Raw genomic sequence first — 16,894 nt, 5'->3', positions numbered from 1 at the left:
GGGGGTCTGTCCCGGGAAGGTCCATAGGTTCTTGCTCGGGTACAGTTCCACGTTCTTGGGTTGCCTTGCCCTCATCCATAAAACAGGGGTTTCTTGTACCCCTTGCCCACACCAGGCACCACGCTGGGTGCTGAGATGACAGTAGTTTTAGTGAAAGTAAAATGGGAAAATTCCCCACATTCTAGAGGGAGAAACGGGAGAGACAGACAATAGAAAAACATGTCAAATAAACATGACATGTCAGGTGACAAGTGCCATGGGTTGAAATGAAGCTGGGTCATGGGGTTAGGGAGTGTGGGGTTCATGGTGTCACCCATGTCACACAGCCTTAAATAGGGCAGTCAGGGAAGACCTCTGAGAAGGAAATGAGGCACGGAGGCCCCAGCGGATGCTCGGGAGCTGAACATTGTGAACGAAGAGAACCCAAGTGCAAAGGGTCGAAGGCAGGAGGGAGCCTGGCAACTGGAGGGAGAACAAGAGCTGGGTTTGCAGGAGTGAGGAGGGCGTAGCCAACTCCGTGCAGACTGCAGAGCTCCCGGGGAAAGGCTGTGAACAGAAGGGATGCCGAATGACTTCTGTGTTACGAGGATCCCTCTGCTGCTGTGCTGAGACCAGATCGTGGAGAGCAGGAGAAGCAGCAGGGGGACCAGCCTATTGTGAAAATCCACATGGAAAAAGCTGGTGCCTGGACCAGGGCGTTAGGCGTGGAAGAGACGTGAATGTCAGCAGGTGATGCCGTAGAGGGGAAGCTGACAGGGCTCACTGGTGACTGGATGTGAGCTCGAGGGAAGGAGAGAAGGCCAGGATGAATCCGATGATGGGGCAACTGTGGCCTGACCCGGGCACGTTTGGATGGGACAGAAGTGGGAAGCTGAGAGTTTCGTTTTGGACACGTTAAATGTAAAAAACCTGTTAGACACCCCAAAGAGATATTCAAAAGACAGCTTTGAGTCTGGAGATGGAAAATGGGGGTTCTAAGTCTGGGAGGCTTAGGTTCCTATGGCAACTGACTAAACAATGGCAAAGGGCATGTAAGGTGGGAAGATTCCTGAAAGTGCCTCTTGAGGACGGTGAGGCCAGGAGTGGGGTGAGGACCTGTGGGTCCTGCCAGCAGCCTGCAGGGCTCAGGGGCCCCTCTCCACCCCAGCCTCATCTTTAAAACGAGAATAATAATTGCCTTATGGGGCCATGAATGTGCATCAGAGAGCCAGGTCATGAGTGGGCCTTGGGCCTGTTGTAACTACGACCATCACCACCATTGTCAATGGGGGCAGTTGTCTGTGGGAACTGAGTGACCACGGCAGGGATCTGGGAGGGGTGTCTGGTTTCTCCAGGGGCTTTAATACTCGGGTGTTTTCTCAGGGATACAGGAAATGATGGAGGCAGGAGGATGTATCAAAGGACCCTTCTGGGCCTGGCATCTTTGCAATCGGGTGGACGTTTGCAAGTTGACTTGACCTTGGGTGGTGGCCTTGAGGCTGATGGCTCTGTCCTGGGGGGCGGCAGTGGGTAGTCCTGACATGTAGTTCCCTCGTTTGACTTCCCCTCCAGGGTGTGTGTTCCACATGGCCAAAGGCCTCATGGAACCCTGGGGCCCATCGCAGGGCTGGGGCAGGGAGGCTCACAGCTCAGGTTAATTCAGGGGTTGAGGAAGGACAAGCACCCCCAGAGGCCCTGCTGATTTAGCTCCTGGCGCCCTGTAGCCCGAGTCTGCAGAGCATCCCCTCTGAGTCTATGGTCCAGGAAGGCTGGCCCCTACCTGCTGTGGCTGGAAGCAGCTGGTGGCTTGAGTAGTGGCGCGGAGGCCCAGCAGATGGGTGCCCCCAGCTGGGGCCTGGCAGACTGAGGGCTTCCTGATCCCCCTTTCTGGAGCCCAGAGCTCTGGAGTATTGGGTGGATGTGGTATATCAGGTAGACGGGGAGAAATTTGCAGGGTATGGCCTCAGTCAAGTTCTGTACCACTGGGTGCAGATGGGCCTGAATCCCCCTGCAGACTAGGGGCAACTGAATCCATTCAGTCATTTAACAAGTGTTTATGAGACTGACCACACACCAGACACTGTTATAGGTGCTGGGAGATAGCAATGAGCAAAACAGACAAAACTCCCTGCCCTGGTGGACCTGACCTTCTAGCAGGAGAGATGGACAATACCTAACAGTATGATTAAGAATCAGAGCAGACAGTGCTTTGTGATCACCTAGAGGGGTGGGATAGGGAGGGTGGGAGGGAGACGCAAGAGGGAGGGGTTAGGGGGATATATGTATACAGATAGCTGATTCACTTTGTTATACAGCAGAAACTAACACAACATTGTAAAGCAATTATACTCCAGTAAAGATATTAGGGCTTCCCTTGTGGCACAGTGGTTGAGAGTCCGCCTGCTGATGCAGGGGACACGGGTTTGTGCCCCGGTCCGGGAAGATCCCACATGCCGTGGAGCGGCTGGGCCCGTGAGCCATGGCCGCTGAGCCTGTGCGTCCGGAGCCTGTGCATCTGGAGCCTGTGCTCCGCAACGGGAGAGGCCACAACAGTGAGAGGCCCGCGTACCGCAAAAAAAAAAAAGATGTTAAAAACAAACAAGCAAGCAAACAAAAAAGAATCAGAGCAGAGTGGCAGGGATAAGGAGAGTGTGGGAGAAGGTGGGACAAGGTGTAGCATTAAATAGAGTGATGGGCGGGGGGTGCTCACTGAGAAGGTGACATTTAAGCAGAGCCCTGAAGAAGGTAAAGGAGTGAGCCTTGTGGATATCTGGGGGAAGAGCATTTTATGCAGCGGAAACAGCCAGTGCAAAGGCCCTGAGGCAGCACAGCCTGGCAGCTTCATGGAACATCATGAAGGTCAGTGTGGCTTGAGCAGAGTGAGTGAGGACTGAGCCTAGTGGGGTGGAGGAGGTTCCCGGGGGGTGGCAGAGGGCAAATCGGGAGGGGCTTTGTATGCCATTGTGAGAACTTTGCTGTGTGTGACGGGAACCGTTGCTTTTGAGCATGAGACCAACGTGATCTGCTCTGAGTGGGGAACAGACTGGAGCGGGCACAGGTGGGCTTAAGAAGCTGCTCAGCACTCTAGGTGGGTGCAGGGGTGGCAGTGGAGGATGTGAGAGGTGGTCTCGAATGGATTTCTTGTTGGGTTAGAGAATTTGGAAGCATAAAAGCAGGAAGCTTTGGGGGAGGTGGGGGATTGAGGATGTCCAGAGGTTTTCAGTCTCTGCTCTCTGGAGCCTCAGGGGCCGCGGTGGGAGTGGAAGGGTTAAACACCGCGGCTCGGCACCACCCCCGGCTCCCTTTTGTCCTTCTGCTGTCTGGGGTTCCACGCGAGGTCCACTGAAAGGGCTCTGCCACTAAAACAGAGCTCAACAGCCACCGCTCCAAGCCCTTCATGTTGCAGATGGGGAGACTGAGGCCCGGGGACGACGTGCCCAGGGTGGGTCACGTGGGAATCAGTGGAGAGCTGGGATGGAGCCCTGGGACCCAACCAGGTTGGTCTCCCGGCCAGTGGCCCCCTCAACCCCCGCCGCTCCCCACTCCAGCTGTTAGGGGGCGCTGTTGCAGAGCCGGGTAGCCCCAGCCCACTACCCCACTGGTCTCTCTCCTGAGCCCCCGGATGCCCTCCTCTCTCCTTTCTATCAGTGATGTGCCCAAGGGCGCTGAGACCTTCAGTGTCTCTGGGAGCTCCGGGGTGGAGGTCTTCACGGTCTACAATACAGCACGGGTGACAGAGCCCACAGGTAAGGCCTACTGGCCCCTGGATGCCGGCGTGGACGTGATCATATCTGTGGACGCAGCCAGTAAGGCTTTAAACGATCTCAAGGTAAGAGGTTACTTCCCCACAGAAGGTAAGAGCCCCCCGCAAAGCGCACCCCGTTCACACATCACCCCCACTCAGCCAGACCCCACAAGGCTTTGCCACCCACATCCACGCGACACATCCGGATACAACTCAACAGACACCCAAACGTGCAAACCCACCCCAACGCCCCAACGTCACACGCACACATACACGAGTGCTCCCGGAAAAGCACAGCCTTCCTGCTCGACCCCTCAGATTCACAAACACCCGCTTTAACACAGCTCCGCACAGACCCCAAACAAGCCCCCCACTCCTGTGCAGACAGGAGTTCTCAGCAGCACCCATACACACATGCACGCACGTGGACACGGGTACATACCAGGGTGTGTGTCTCCCACCTAAGGAAGCAGGAAGCCTTCTCTTTCACAGAGGATACCCTGCTTACTCACCCTCAGGCACCCACCACACACACAGTGACCCCTGATTCGTCGATTCAGCCTTTTCTCCAACGACACCAAAAAGGTGGGGACTGTGCAGCTGTTGAGAGTAGGGGCCCTGGAGCTCAAATCCCACCTCTGAGCCCCATCTACTGGGGTCATCCTGGGGGCACACTGAGATGGCCCGGTGGAGCCCTGGCCATGGGTTCTAGGGCATGGGGAAAGCTCTGTGAGCTTGGGCTGCTACTATGGGGTGGGGGTGGGGGGTGGTCATTGTTCCCATTTTACAGATGAAGAAACAGAGGCTGACAGAGGTTGAATAACTTGCCTGTCCCTAGTGACAGCTGTCCCTTCCCTCATTCTTTCTCTCTGACATCCCCATGGGTTCCTGAGGGTCCAGCTGCTCCCTCTGGGATCCTCCCTCACCCCATCTGGCCATCCTTGCCCCTCAGCCCAGCCCTGGGAGTTGAGGAGGCATCCATAGCCTCTCCAGCTGGAGAAGGGGGCTCTGGATCCAAGCCGGGAGCCCGTGGGCCTTGGGCCTTCAGCGGCAGGGAATAGCTGGGACCCCTATGCCTCCCCTACCTCTAAGCAGGGCCACTGGAGTGTCCCCTCACTCCCCCTGTCACAGCCATCTCTGAAGGGGTGGGCGTGCTGGCTTAGGGCTGACCATGTCCCCACAGGTGAAAGTCTCCTACTTCGGGCTGCAGAAGGCTGCCCTGGGCCACAGTGTACTCTTCCTCACCGGCGCCGGTAAGTCCCACCTCCCCGGCTCTCTGTACATCCACCCCTCCATGCTGACTGCTTGAGGGTCTTAGGGGAGCCCCCAAGTGCAAGGCCCATGGACATCTTCCTCCCCCATCGAGGAGCTTGGCTTCTTCAGAGGCGGTTCATCTACTCTAGAGCCTCAGGGCTGGAGTCCCAGCCATACTTAGGGCCGTAAGAATCTGGAAACTGCACTGCCCATGGGTCACCAGCTAGACCCACAATAGGCCTCCTTCATCCAGAGTCTGCCTATCACACTCACTGGAACTTCAAGACATCACTAAACCATGGAGAGCCACATGCTACCTTGGGCCAGACCCCGGCAGCTGGCCCTGAGAACTGCAGAACCAGCACCTAGAACCTCAGGCCTGATCCCGACCTCCAGAGTCAGGGCCCCCAAGAGCTAGCAATTCAGCCCACATAGATGAGTCAGAAATTCAAGAGCCAGAGCCTTGGGTCCCTCCAACACCCAGAACCACACGGGGCTGCCACAAGGGCCTCTCAGGTGTTAGGTGTGGTCCCCAGAACAGGGCTTCCTGGTTCCCAAGGACTTGTGGAGGGGCCGAAGCTTGCCCCGACCTGGACGTTATGGTGCGAGGGCGGGCCTGGGGAGCCCCGTTGTCCCTCTACATCTCTTTGCAGACATCTCCCTCGACGTCGACACAGACCGCACGGGCAAGGTGAAGAGGAGCCACAGCGACAAGGTGGGACTCTCCTGGTTACCCCAAGATGGCAGAGTTGACAGGCAAACCTGGGGGTGGTCCTGGGGTGGAGTGGGCTCTTCCTCCAGAAGGGTGATGGATTCCTAGGGTCTGTGGTATCCAACAGTATAAGGAAGCCATCTGAGGACTCCCAAATCAGCATGAATAGGCCTTAACTTACACTGTGTGATCAACATGCTGTGTGACTCTTGGAAAACAGCTTACCCTCTCTGGGTCTCTCTTGTGCCACCTTAGAACTGGGATTAGTTCTTTTTCTTGAGGCCTTTTCTATTTCCTGGGCAGTATTTGGACCCCCAAGCATGGTAGGTGACTTGTCAAGTGACTGACAGATCCCGAAGAGTGAGGACGAAGATGGGGTGGGCTCAAGGCATTATCCCACCGGATGTATCTGAAAGCCATCCTGGGAGGGTAGAAGATATGATTTGCATGGAAAGACCCCACAGAGGAAGCCTGAATCATATATAAGACTTTGTGGACAAGATGGGGTAGGGCTGCCACGGATGGCTGTGCAGGTTGTTCACTGCACAAGGTTGCTTGGGCAAGGTGGTGGGTGGGACCTATGATACAAATCATGTCTTGGGCCCCGGTACAGAGAAGCATCTACCCAGAGGGGTGAACAAGAGTTCCATATAAGTTAGCAGTGGTCCTGTGAGGTCCCCCAGACCCAAGTTTGAATCCCACCTATGTGACTTGGGGTTCACACCCCAGAGCCTCTTTTCCCTCTTCTGTGAAATGGGGAAAATAAGCCCTGTCTTGCAGAGTCTGGTGGGGGTAACATAGAAGCACGTCAGGAAGGGGACTTCCCTGGTGGTGCAGTGGATAAGACTCTGCACTCCCAATGCAGAGGTCCTGGGGTTCCAACCCTGGTCGGGGAACCAGATCCCAGATGCATGCCGCAACTGAGAGTCCGCATGCCGCAAATAAGAAGTGTGTATGCTGCAACTAAAGATCCCACGTGCCGCAACAAAGACCCTGTGTGCCGCAACTAAGACCCAGTGCAGCCAAAATAAATAAGCAAATAAATGAAAAGAAAAAAAGAGAAGCACATCAGGAAGAGCTTTGATCACAAAGGCAGGGTTGCAGCCATCTTCCCCACCTCTCAGCTCAGACTATCTTGCAGGGCCTGCAGGATCTCAAGTGAAAGTCAGAGAAAACTGTGGGACAGGCCCCAGGAGAGGACTGGCATGGGGAGAGTCTCCCAGGAATTCTCCAGCCCCATCAAGGTCAGGGCAAGGCAGTCTTAGTCTGCTGGCAGGACCAAAGCTCAGCAGACCGGCAAAGGCCATTTCTGGGTTTGGCGCCATCACCCTTCCTCTTCCAGCGCAATGGCTGGGAGGAGCTGTTGTTCAAGTTGTTTACTGCACAAGCGTGGAGTGGCTCTGGGTGTAGGGACCTGGAACTCCATTCCCCAAATCTATGATCCCTCTATAAATCTTTAAGCAAACCCAGAATACAAAAGTCTCCAAGTTAACAAAGCAGACAGCTCTAGCCATGTCCAGAACCCCTTCCCAGAGACCCCTGGGTCCCACTGACCCTAAGGCCTCTTGCTTTGCCACAGAAAACCTGGCGCTGGGGCCCTGAGGGCTATGGGGCTGTCCTGCTGGTGAACTGTGACCGGGATAGTCTCAGGTCCAGGGAGATCGACCTCACCAGCACCCAGCTGACATCACTGGATGGTGAGCAACAGAAGGGGTGTATGGGGTTGTCCAGGGTGATGGTGTGGGATGGAGCAGGATTGTCTCATGGGCACCACTCTCTCCAGACCTGCAGGACATGGCCCCAATGGTGCTGAGCTGCGATGGCCCTGATGAGCTCTTTGACAGCCACAAGCTGGTCTTGAACGTGCCATTTTCTGATTCCAGGAGAATGAGGGTCTTCTGCGCTAGGGGTGAGTGGCCTGGAGGGATCTCTTCCCTCCCTGCTCCATATTCTGCTTCCCAAAACATTCTTCTCTTATCCACCTCTCTCCCTCCTTCCATCATCATTTTGTAGCTCTCACTACCACTTAGAAACAGCCACTCCGTCAGGACACGACATATGGCCCAAGAAAGAGGTTCCCAAACTAGACCCATTTTACAGAGGGGAAAACTGAGGCTCAGACATGTGAATTCACTGCCCTAAGGTCACACAACCAGTTGGGGATGGAGCAAGCATTCAAAGCCAGTCTCTTGGGCACCAAAGCCCCTCTTTCCACTACCCTTGCCCTTTCTCCCGAGCCCATCCTTCCTCTGGTCGGTTAACATGGAATGAGTTCTCGATGTAAAACAGCACTGTCCAGGCTGGGTCGGGTGGAGGCAGGGACTAGCAAAGCTGAGGCCCAGGCTTGCCTTCAGAATCCAGTTGTTCTGACAGTTTATTAATCAAAGTCTGTGGATTTAAAAAACAAAACAAAACAAAAAAAACGGCAGAAACACTAATCCTTAACCCTGAGGTGCCCTTACTTATTTTCATAAATCACAAGAGACCTGTCCTGCCCCTTCCTTCTTCCTCTTCATCCTCCTCTGTTCAAACTGACTCAGAACTTGTCCCAGCTAAATGAGCCTGACAGGGACCAGAACGTTCCAATGGTGGAAGGTTACCCAGGAGTCCGGCTTGGAAACACTTACTGTGATACCAGAACATAAGCAAAGTCTCTGTAAGTGAGCTGACAACATTTCATGCTGTAAGAGCGTGCCAGGGTGGAGCTTCCCAGACAACCCTTAGGGGAGGGGAAAAGGCTACGGGCCAGAACTACTATGTGCCAGGTGATTTTTTTAAAAAAATTGAGATGAAATTCACATAACATAAAATTAACCATTTTATTTTATTTACTTTATTTTTTTATAAATCTATTTATTTTTTGGCTGCATTGGGTCTTCGTTGAGGGGCGCGGGCTTTCTCTAGTTGCGGCGAGTGGGGGCTACTCTTCGTTGTGGTGAGTGGGCTTCTCACTGCAGTGGTTTCTCTTGTTGTAGAGCACGGGCTCTAGGCGCGTGGGCTTCAGTATTTGTGGCATGTGGGCTCAGTAGTTGTGGCACACAGGCTCTAGAGCACAGGCTCAGTAGCTGTGGTGCACAGGCTTAGTTGCTCCACGGCATGTGGGATCTTCCCAGACCAGGGCCCAAACCTGTGTCCCCTGCATTGGCAGGCGGATTCTTAACCTCTGCACCACCAGGGGAGTCCCTAAATTAAACATTTTAAAGTGAACAATTCAGTGACATTGAGTACGTTCTCAATGTTGGGTAACTACCACAAAACTTCTAGCTCTAAGACATTTTCATCACCCCCAAATAAAGGCCTGTACTTATTAGCAGTCACTCCCCATCCCCCAACCCCCAGCCCTAGGCAACAGCTAATCTGCTTTCTGTCCCTATGGATGTACCTATTCTGTGCATCTCGTACAAATGGAATGATACGATATGAAGCCTTTTGTGTCGGGCTTCTTTTACTTAGTATAATGTCAGGGTTCATCTGTGCTGTAGCATGTATCAATACTTCATTCCTTTTTATGGATGAATAACATGCCAGCATATGGACATACTACATTTTGTTTATCCATTCATCCGTTGATGGACATTTAGGTTGTTTTCATCTTTTGCGCCAGCTGCTTTTACTTCCTTATCTAGTTTAAAGCTTACGCTGACCGCATGAGAAACGTAATATTAGCCCATTTTACAGATGAGGAACTGAGGCTCAGAGAGGTTGAGTCATTGAGCTGAGGTCACACAGCTTGCACATGGCAGAGCTGGAGGAGTCCAAGTAGATCTAACACAAAGGTGGTTCTGCCTCTACATTCCTGGCCTTGGGTTTCCTGTCCTCACATCCTCGCAGCCCCACACCCCTGTCCCAGCACTGGGCCCCCAGTGCTGACTCTGGTTCCCCCTAGGTGGGAATTCTCTCTCAGACTACAAGCAGGTGCTGGGGCCCCATCATCTGTACTACGAAGTGGAGCGGCATCCGGGGGAACGGAAGATCAGCTTCTACGTGGAGGGGCTCACCTTTCCCGACGCTGATTTCTTGGGGCTGGTCTCTCTCAGCGTCAGCCTGGTGGACACCAAGGTACGTATGGCGCTGGGGGCCATGATAGGGGATGAGGGGCTTCAGGGACCAGCGTGGAGGCTCCAGGACTGGGAGGCTGGGGGCTGCGGGGCCTTGAAGCCTGATGGGGCTCCCTGCAGGGCCCACTGAGTCCTCATTTTCCCCCCAGACCCTGCCTGCGGTGCCCCACTTCACAGACACCGTGACCTTCCGCATGGCCCCCTGGATCATGACCCCCAACACCCAGTGCCCCCTGGAGCTGTATGTGTGCAGGTGAGGCCTCGCCCCTCCTGCAGCTCTCCCACCGTCTCTGGACTCGTAGAGATAGGAACAGAATGCCGTACCAGGCTTGGCCCTGCGCTCATACTGGACGGATTCATTGCAGGCACCCACGGACACAAGCTGGGAACAGGATAGCAGCAGGCTGGCCTGGGCCCGTCAGCCCCACCTGCTCTGAGCAGCTAAGGCCCTGGCTGAGGTCAATGACTCAAGTTCAGCACACCTGCCCTACCCTGTCCTGCATGTAGCAGCCCCAGCAGCCCCAATAAATCTAGGATTTATTCCAGGCAGTGGGGCCAGGCCCCGTTCAGACTGCTGGCAGCTGCAGGAGACCCAGCCTTGCTCAGATGTGGGTGTTCTCCTGGGCCTGCAGAGAACTCGGGACCCAAACTCCAAGATCCTCTGTGAGCCCTGGCCCAACCCAGGTCCCTGGTCCTTCTGCCATCTCTCAGAGTCCTTGTCAGGCCCCTTGATGGGCAGGTGAGCCTGGATTGGCAAGGCTACTCCGGGCCTCTGCATCAGAGGTCGGACCACTGGAAAGGGCCATAGATGACTTGGAACATAAGTCAAAAGGCCAGGAAGGGTGTGGCCAAACAGGTTTGCTCTGCTGAGCTGGGCCGAGGTGTTCAGAAGGGAACTCTTTCTTTCTGTTTGCTCACTAACACAACCCTGACTCCTTTGTTTAGGCCAGTTGTGAGAAACAGGAGGAGATGGGGCTACCTGCCCCCTCACTACCACCTTAACCAGTGAGATTCAGTCCCCAGTCACCTTCTCCAGGACTTTGGTGCCCTGCCTTTGGGCTCCACAGCCCCAGGCCTGTCCCTCCCCTTGCACCTGCCACCTGATGTGATCTGGGGACATTATTTGTCTCTGTCATTAGCCCATGAATCTCTCTAGTGCAGACACTGGGTTTGAACCCCTGTGCCCAGGGGCCACACGGGGCCTAGCACAGACCACATCAAGGCCACCCCATCTATCCCCTGCCTCCCGGCCCTGAGGCCAAGGCCACAGTCAGCGGTCATTATTTCGCTCCCCTCTCCCTGTGTTTCTCAGTGTCTTTGACTCCCATGGCTCAAATGAGAAGTTTCTGAAAGACATGTCTGACCTGGTGTTGAAAGCCAACTGCAAGCTGATCGTCTGCCCTTGGACTGAGAATCAGAATGACCGCTGGATCCAGGTGCGTGCGGGAGCGATCCCGGGAGAGGAGGGCAGCCCGGGAGGCCTGAACCCCATCCTTTACACTGGCTTTGGGAAAGCTGGCCTGCGCAGGCTCCTACTGGCCTCCGTTTCCCTAGAAAAGCCAGGCTGGCCTGGGTGCCAGGACTTAGGGTGGGGGGCATGCAGTCTAGGGGAAAGCCCCACCCCCGGCCACTGCCTGCGTCGCCCCAGCCTCTCCTGCTTCCCTCCAAGCGCTCTGATCCCAGGCAGAGTCCTCCTCTGGCTGCGGTCCTGAGAGGCCTCACTCCACCTCTGTTCCCTGGCCCCTGCACCCTCCAGGTCTTGGGGAAGATCCACTGTCCTGCCCTGCCCCGCCCCGGGCCTGGGGGGATTAACCCATTCTTATTACTATACTGAGGCAGTCACTGTGGTCTTTTTCTCTCCCCTCCCAGGACGAGATGGAGTTTGGCTACATCGAGGGTCCTCACAAATCCTTCCCAGTGGTCTTTGACTCCCCCCGAGACAGAGGCCTGAAGTATTTCCCTTATAAGAGGATCCTGGTATGCGGCAAAGGGCAGAGTGGGGAAACCGTGGGTGGCTCCTCCTATGGGATTCTCCAGTCACTCTTGCCTGGTCCTAGTCCTTTAGGGGCTACCAAAGGGCACAGGTGGTGGGTTCTGGCAAATGGGGAGAGAGTGGGAGGTTTGCGAGGAATACGTAAATGAAATGCAAATCTCACAGAAATCACCCCTGTTCTGGGAGGGACAGGCCAGCAAAGTCCTCCTTGGGGTCTTTCCTCTCCCCCAAGGGGGAGTGAACAAAGGAGTCAGCTCTGGGGAAACCAAACTGCCTTTTGAGGGCAACACACCCTTAGTGAGCCCTCATGACTCTTGCTTTCGTGAGCCAGGTCCTCTCTTCAGGTAACAAATGTTTTCTGAACGCCTACTGTGTGCCAGGCACAATGCTGCTCCTGCACACAGGAGGGAGACAGGAGCCACTCCACCAGCCGTGTCCTGAGTTCCAGGCCCTCCCTCCTAGCTTTACACAGTTGCTCATTTAATCCACGTGGATTCCTATGGATAAGTATGGATATCCATACTCCTATGGATATTATTATTCCCTCTTTACTGAGGCTCAGAGAGGTTAAGCAACTTACCCAAGGCCACACAGCTAGTTAGCAGTGGCACCAAAACCAGAGGGGCTGCCTCCACGGCCCCTGAACTTTACCGCTAGGCTAACCTGCCTTTTGAGGTGGGTCCGGGTCCCAGAACTCACGTCTCTGCCTGTTTACTGGCCCCTGTCCCCCACCTCCAGGACAATGCCAGGGTCTGGTGGGGGATATGATGGGGAAGGTCCAGGAACTCATGGGCACACAGAGCAGGGACATTTACCCCAGCCTGGAGGGATCAGGGAAGAGTCCCTGGGGAGGTGACAGTGAGCTCTGTGGGGTGAGTCTGCATCAACAAAGGGCCTGACCCCAAGCCCTGGGCTTGACCTGGCCAGCGCCTTTTCCACTGTTCTCTGCTCTGTCTTTATCATTTCCTTCCTTCTACTTTCTTTAGGTTTAATTTGCTGATCTTTTCCTAGCTGGAAACGGAAGCTAAGATTTTTCAACCCTTTCTCTTCTTAATATATGTGTTTAGAGCTGCGGCAGTTCCCTAGAAGTGCAGCTTTACTGGCATCCCCTCAAGTTTTAACGTGCTGTGTGGTTTTTACCTTTCACTTCAAAATACTGTGTAACCTCCCCTTTGATTTCTTCTTTGACCGTGGGTTCTTTAGAAGTATGTTGCCTCATTTCCAAACATTCAGGGATTTTCTAGTTATTGTTCTGTTATTGGCTTCGGCTTTAACAGCACAATGCTCAGGGCACCGGGAGGATGTGTGAACAGTGAATAGCAGTTGTTTTTCAGGGAGTGGGATTCCCCCAGGAGCACCCCTCGCTCCCCTACCCCAAGAGCTGTCTCTTCCTTTTCTAACTGACCCCTCCTTCTGGGGGCGGGGGGCTCTCGATGGTTTTCCCCTAGGGTCCCGACTTTGGATATGTAATCCGGGAAATGCAGTTCGCCGGTGTTTCTGGCCTTGACTCCTTCGGCAACCTGGACATCAGCCCGCCAGTCACAGTGGAGGGCAAGGAGTACCCCCTGGGCCGAATCCTCATTGGCAGCAGCTTCCCCAAGTGAGAAACCAGGGCAGGAGGGTGGTGGAGGTCACGGGAGGGCCCGGGGGACCCAAGGCAGCATCCACTCTCCAACACCCCCTGCCTCCACCGCAAACACAATTCTCCAGTCTGAAAAGTGGTCTTAAGTTCCTGCGTGGAATCCTAGAATAGAGTCCTAGAATCACAGATCACAGAAAAGATCACAGAATCTTAGGGAAAAACAAACTAACGGCCCACAGTCTTTTGCCCTGCCTAGTATTTTATGAGCATAATTCGTCACCAACATTAAATATACATATATCAGGAGGCTTCATATAAAAAGCCAGATTTCTGACTTCTTTTGAAACATCAGAAGAGCGGGGAAGTCATGTGTAATCCAGGGCAGAAGTAGGAGTTGGATCCGTTGACCTCTCCAGTGAGGAAATCAAAATAGCTGTTGTCCTAGCAACAGCTAGAAAGGGTGCAGCCGTCACCACGAGGCTGCAGGTCAGGATACCAGGGTGACAAAGGTAACTTAACAGGTCCTACCCTGGACAGCTGTCATCTAGGAGGAAACAAGGTATTTAGGGTTTAGGGCTCAGACAGATGACAGCATCTGCTAAATCTCCCTAGTGGGTCCCCACCCAGCCTGTGGGCAGTCGAAGAATGGGGTGTGTAGCACAGGGATCCTCTGCTTCCTGCCTAAAGATTAAGCCCACCCCAGGCCCTGGAGGTTGCCTTCCGGTTTGTGTGGGGTTGGCATGGAGCCCAGGCGTGCCCCAGCTTGCATCCCCAAGCCCTGGCTATCTGGTCTTGGGCCCAGAGCAGCCAGGCAGTCCTGGGAAGGTTACCCAGGCTCATGTGGTGACCTTGGTGGCCTCATGGCTCTGGATCAGGTGAGGTGAGGCTTCCTGGCACCAACCCCAGGCATGAAGCCGGGTGCCCAGGCTGGGTACCCGGGGCTGAGGCTGGCCAGGACAAGAGCGGTGCACTCACCTTGCTGCTGACTCATGTGCAGAACTACTCTGGGGCTGGATCCTGCCCACAGCTCTGGGGGCAGAAGGGCCTTGGGACCGCTGGGCAGTCATTCTGTGCTTCCGGGAGGGATCCAGGAGGAACGAGCACAGGCTTTGATATCTAATGGATTTGGGTTCGAGTCCTGCCTCTGCCACTTATTGGCCACATGATTTGGGGTACATCATCTAACTAGTGCCTACCACAGGGCCTGGAACATAGTAGGTGCTTGATTAATTCATTTAGAAATATTTATTGCATGCCTACCATGTGCCAGGCACTGATGAAGGTACTAGGGATACATCAGGTGACAAAGATACATTATTAAATGGGCAAATTATTTTATACATCATCCCTCAGTGTCCTCCTCAGTGAAATGGGCTTATAAAAAAATCCCTGTCCTAGCTATATAATAGCCGTTACTGGGGATAAAGGATTCACATTAACCAACTTCCGAATGCTTGGGTACTGTTTAGCTGGACCCCTGGCAGTGGATGTGCCTTGAAGTAGGTTGGAACTCAACGGATAAAAGTTATTGATCACCTACATGCCATGAACATGGTGCTTTACCCAGGTTACCTCCATTAATTCTTACAACAGCCCTATGAGGTTGAGATGACTATTATCCCCATTTTACAGATGAGGAAGTTGAGGCTTAGATAAATGAAGTGAATGCACTAATTCATGCATTCATTTATCAATTCAATAAATATTTATTGAGACTTCCTATATGCCAGGTTTGGGGCCCCGTGCTGGGGATAAAATAAATGTTCTGGAAAATCCCAGGCTCAGAGCAAGGACCCCGGGATGGGAACATGTGTGGGGTCTCTAGAAGAGCTGGGCCTCACTCCATTGGCTATTGTGTTGAAAACCAGGAACAAAGCTCTTGGTGGACAGATGGAACCCTGAGGCTCAGGGAGGGGCAGCTACTGCCTAGGACCACACAGCAAGTTAGGGGAATAGTCAGAATTCAGACCTCCTCCTTGGACCCCGAATTAAAATTTAACATCCAGGCTGCTGTCCTGTGTTCCTGTCTTGGCTTCTGACCTTAGCAGTGAACAAAACAACCTACATACATCCTATCAGAGAGAAACAGACAATAAGCAAACGTAATAAATAAGTAAATCATCTAGTATGTTAGGTAAAAGGAGCGTTGGTGAGAGGCTGACATTTCCCTGAAGGAAATGAGACAGTTAAAGATGTGGCTATTTGGGAGGAAGATGTGCAAGGGAGTGGAAACAACTAGTGCAAAGGCCCTGAGGCAGGAGTGTGCTGGAGACATTAGAGGAACAGCAAGGAGGCCAGTGGGGCTGGAGCAGAGGGCGTGTGGGGGGACGAGGTCAGAGAGCTTGGTCCGGCAGAGTTCAGATCATGACATGGACCTGTCATTTTTACGTACATAATAGGGTTATCATGGGGATTAAACAAGACACCCAGTGTGAGGAGCCTCAGGCAGGCACACAGCAGGTGCTCAGCAAATGCCCCCTCTGTTCTCTACTATCTTGGGTTCTCCAAGCTCTGCTCCCCACATTTAAACCGATCTTGGAACAATTCTGCCTCCTGGTGGCAACTTTGATGTGACTCAGAGACCAGGTCTGATGCTTCTCAAGGCTGGAGTCATCTGATCCATTCCCCTGCCTCCAGGCAGAGGGCTGCAGAGTCCCAAGGAGGGGCTTAAAATAACAGAAACTAAAATATTAAATATTAAAATATTATATTAAAATAAACAGAAATACAAGAAAAATATTTTCTACATTCCCATCCCATGAATCAAATCAGTGTTGTCTTGTGTCACTGCTTGTTGCGTCTTCTAGTTTTGTTGTTATATAGACTGTGGACTCTTACACAGCTGTTCAAAAGCCTTAATATCATTCACAAATATTTTTGAGCAACTATTCTATAAGAGGTGCTGGGGATACAGCAGTGAACCTAGAGAAAAATCCCAGCCCTCCTGGAGCTTACATTCTAGTGGGCTGCCAGGCAATAAACAAGATATCAAGTATGCCAAATAGTACCAAATGCTGTAAAGAAGAATAAAGCTGGGAAAGGAGTTGAGGGGTTGTTGTTATTTCCAAAGTCCACATAGAGAAAGAGGTGACATTTGAGTTAAACCTAAAGAAAGTGAGGGACGTGGGGGGTGGGCAACGATTCCCACACTTTGGGTAACACTGGACTAAGCAGGGTGTGGGGTGGCTTGCCAGGTCCCAGTCATGTTTTGAACAAAAAGCTTGGTGCCTTGGGTAAAGAGTCAACCTCTCAGAGTCCCAGGAATTGAGATGAGGGTCTTTAGTTCCCTTTGGCAGATGGATGGCTCTCATTTGACTCTTTTTTTGCAAGAAGGGTCCTGCCACGGACCTTTCTGGCCTTGGGGAGGATGCTTTAAGGTGAAGGAGGGACAGACTCTCTTGGGCGATACTCAGGATGGACAGCGAGTTCCTGGGAGCACCTGGGCGCTGGGGCCAGGAAGCAGGGACCAAAGAAGACCCATTCAGAGGGTTGACAGTGGACAGGGAGGGGCTCAGGAAGTGCCTGCAGGGAACCAGCACACAACACGCACGAGGTGACCCTGCTCTTTCCC

At 53.4% G+C, this 16,894-nt stretch overlaps 1 protein-coding gene across 1 annotated transcript in view; it reads left to right on the top strand.

Annotated features, from left to right (window-relative positions):
• LOC103077825 (protein-arginine deiminase type-1) overlaps nucleotides 1-16,894 on the top strand; it is a 32,617-nt gene that overhangs the window by 9,290 nt on the left and 6,433 nt on the right. Inside the window, exons 2-11 of the mRNA XM_007459259.1 lie at nucleotides 3,628-3,815; nucleotides 4,915-4,977; nucleotides 5,632-5,693; nucleotides 7,270-7,387; nucleotides 7,474-7,599; nucleotides 9,577-9,749; nucleotides 9,898-10,001; nucleotides 11,061-11,184; nucleotides 11,618-11,725; nucleotides 13,190-13,341. Coding sequence (XP_007459321.1) covers nucleotides 3,628-3,815; nucleotides 4,915-4,977; nucleotides 5,632-5,693; nucleotides 7,270-7,387; nucleotides 7,474-7,599; nucleotides 9,577-9,749; nucleotides 9,898-10,001; nucleotides 11,061-11,184; nucleotides 11,618-11,725; nucleotides 13,190-13,341 — 1,218 coding nt within the window. The remainder of the gene's footprint in view (nucleotides 1-3,627; nucleotides 3,816-4,914; nucleotides 4,978-5,631; nucleotides 5,694-7,269; nucleotides 7,388-7,473; nucleotides 7,600-9,576; nucleotides 9,750-9,897; nucleotides 10,002-11,060; nucleotides 11,185-11,617; nucleotides 11,726-13,189; nucleotides 13,342-16,894) is intronic.

This window comes from Lipotes vexillifer, unplaced genomic scaffold (assembly GCF_000442215.2).
Source record: "Lipotes vexillifer unplaced genomic scaffold, Lipotes_vexillifer_v1.1 scaffold496, whole genome shotgun sequence".
Lineage (NCBI taxonomy): Eukaryota > Metazoa > Chordata > Mammalia > Artiodactyla > Lipotidae > Lipotes > Lipotes vexillifer.
This window is presented reverse-complemented; position numbering and strand designations above follow the sequence as displayed.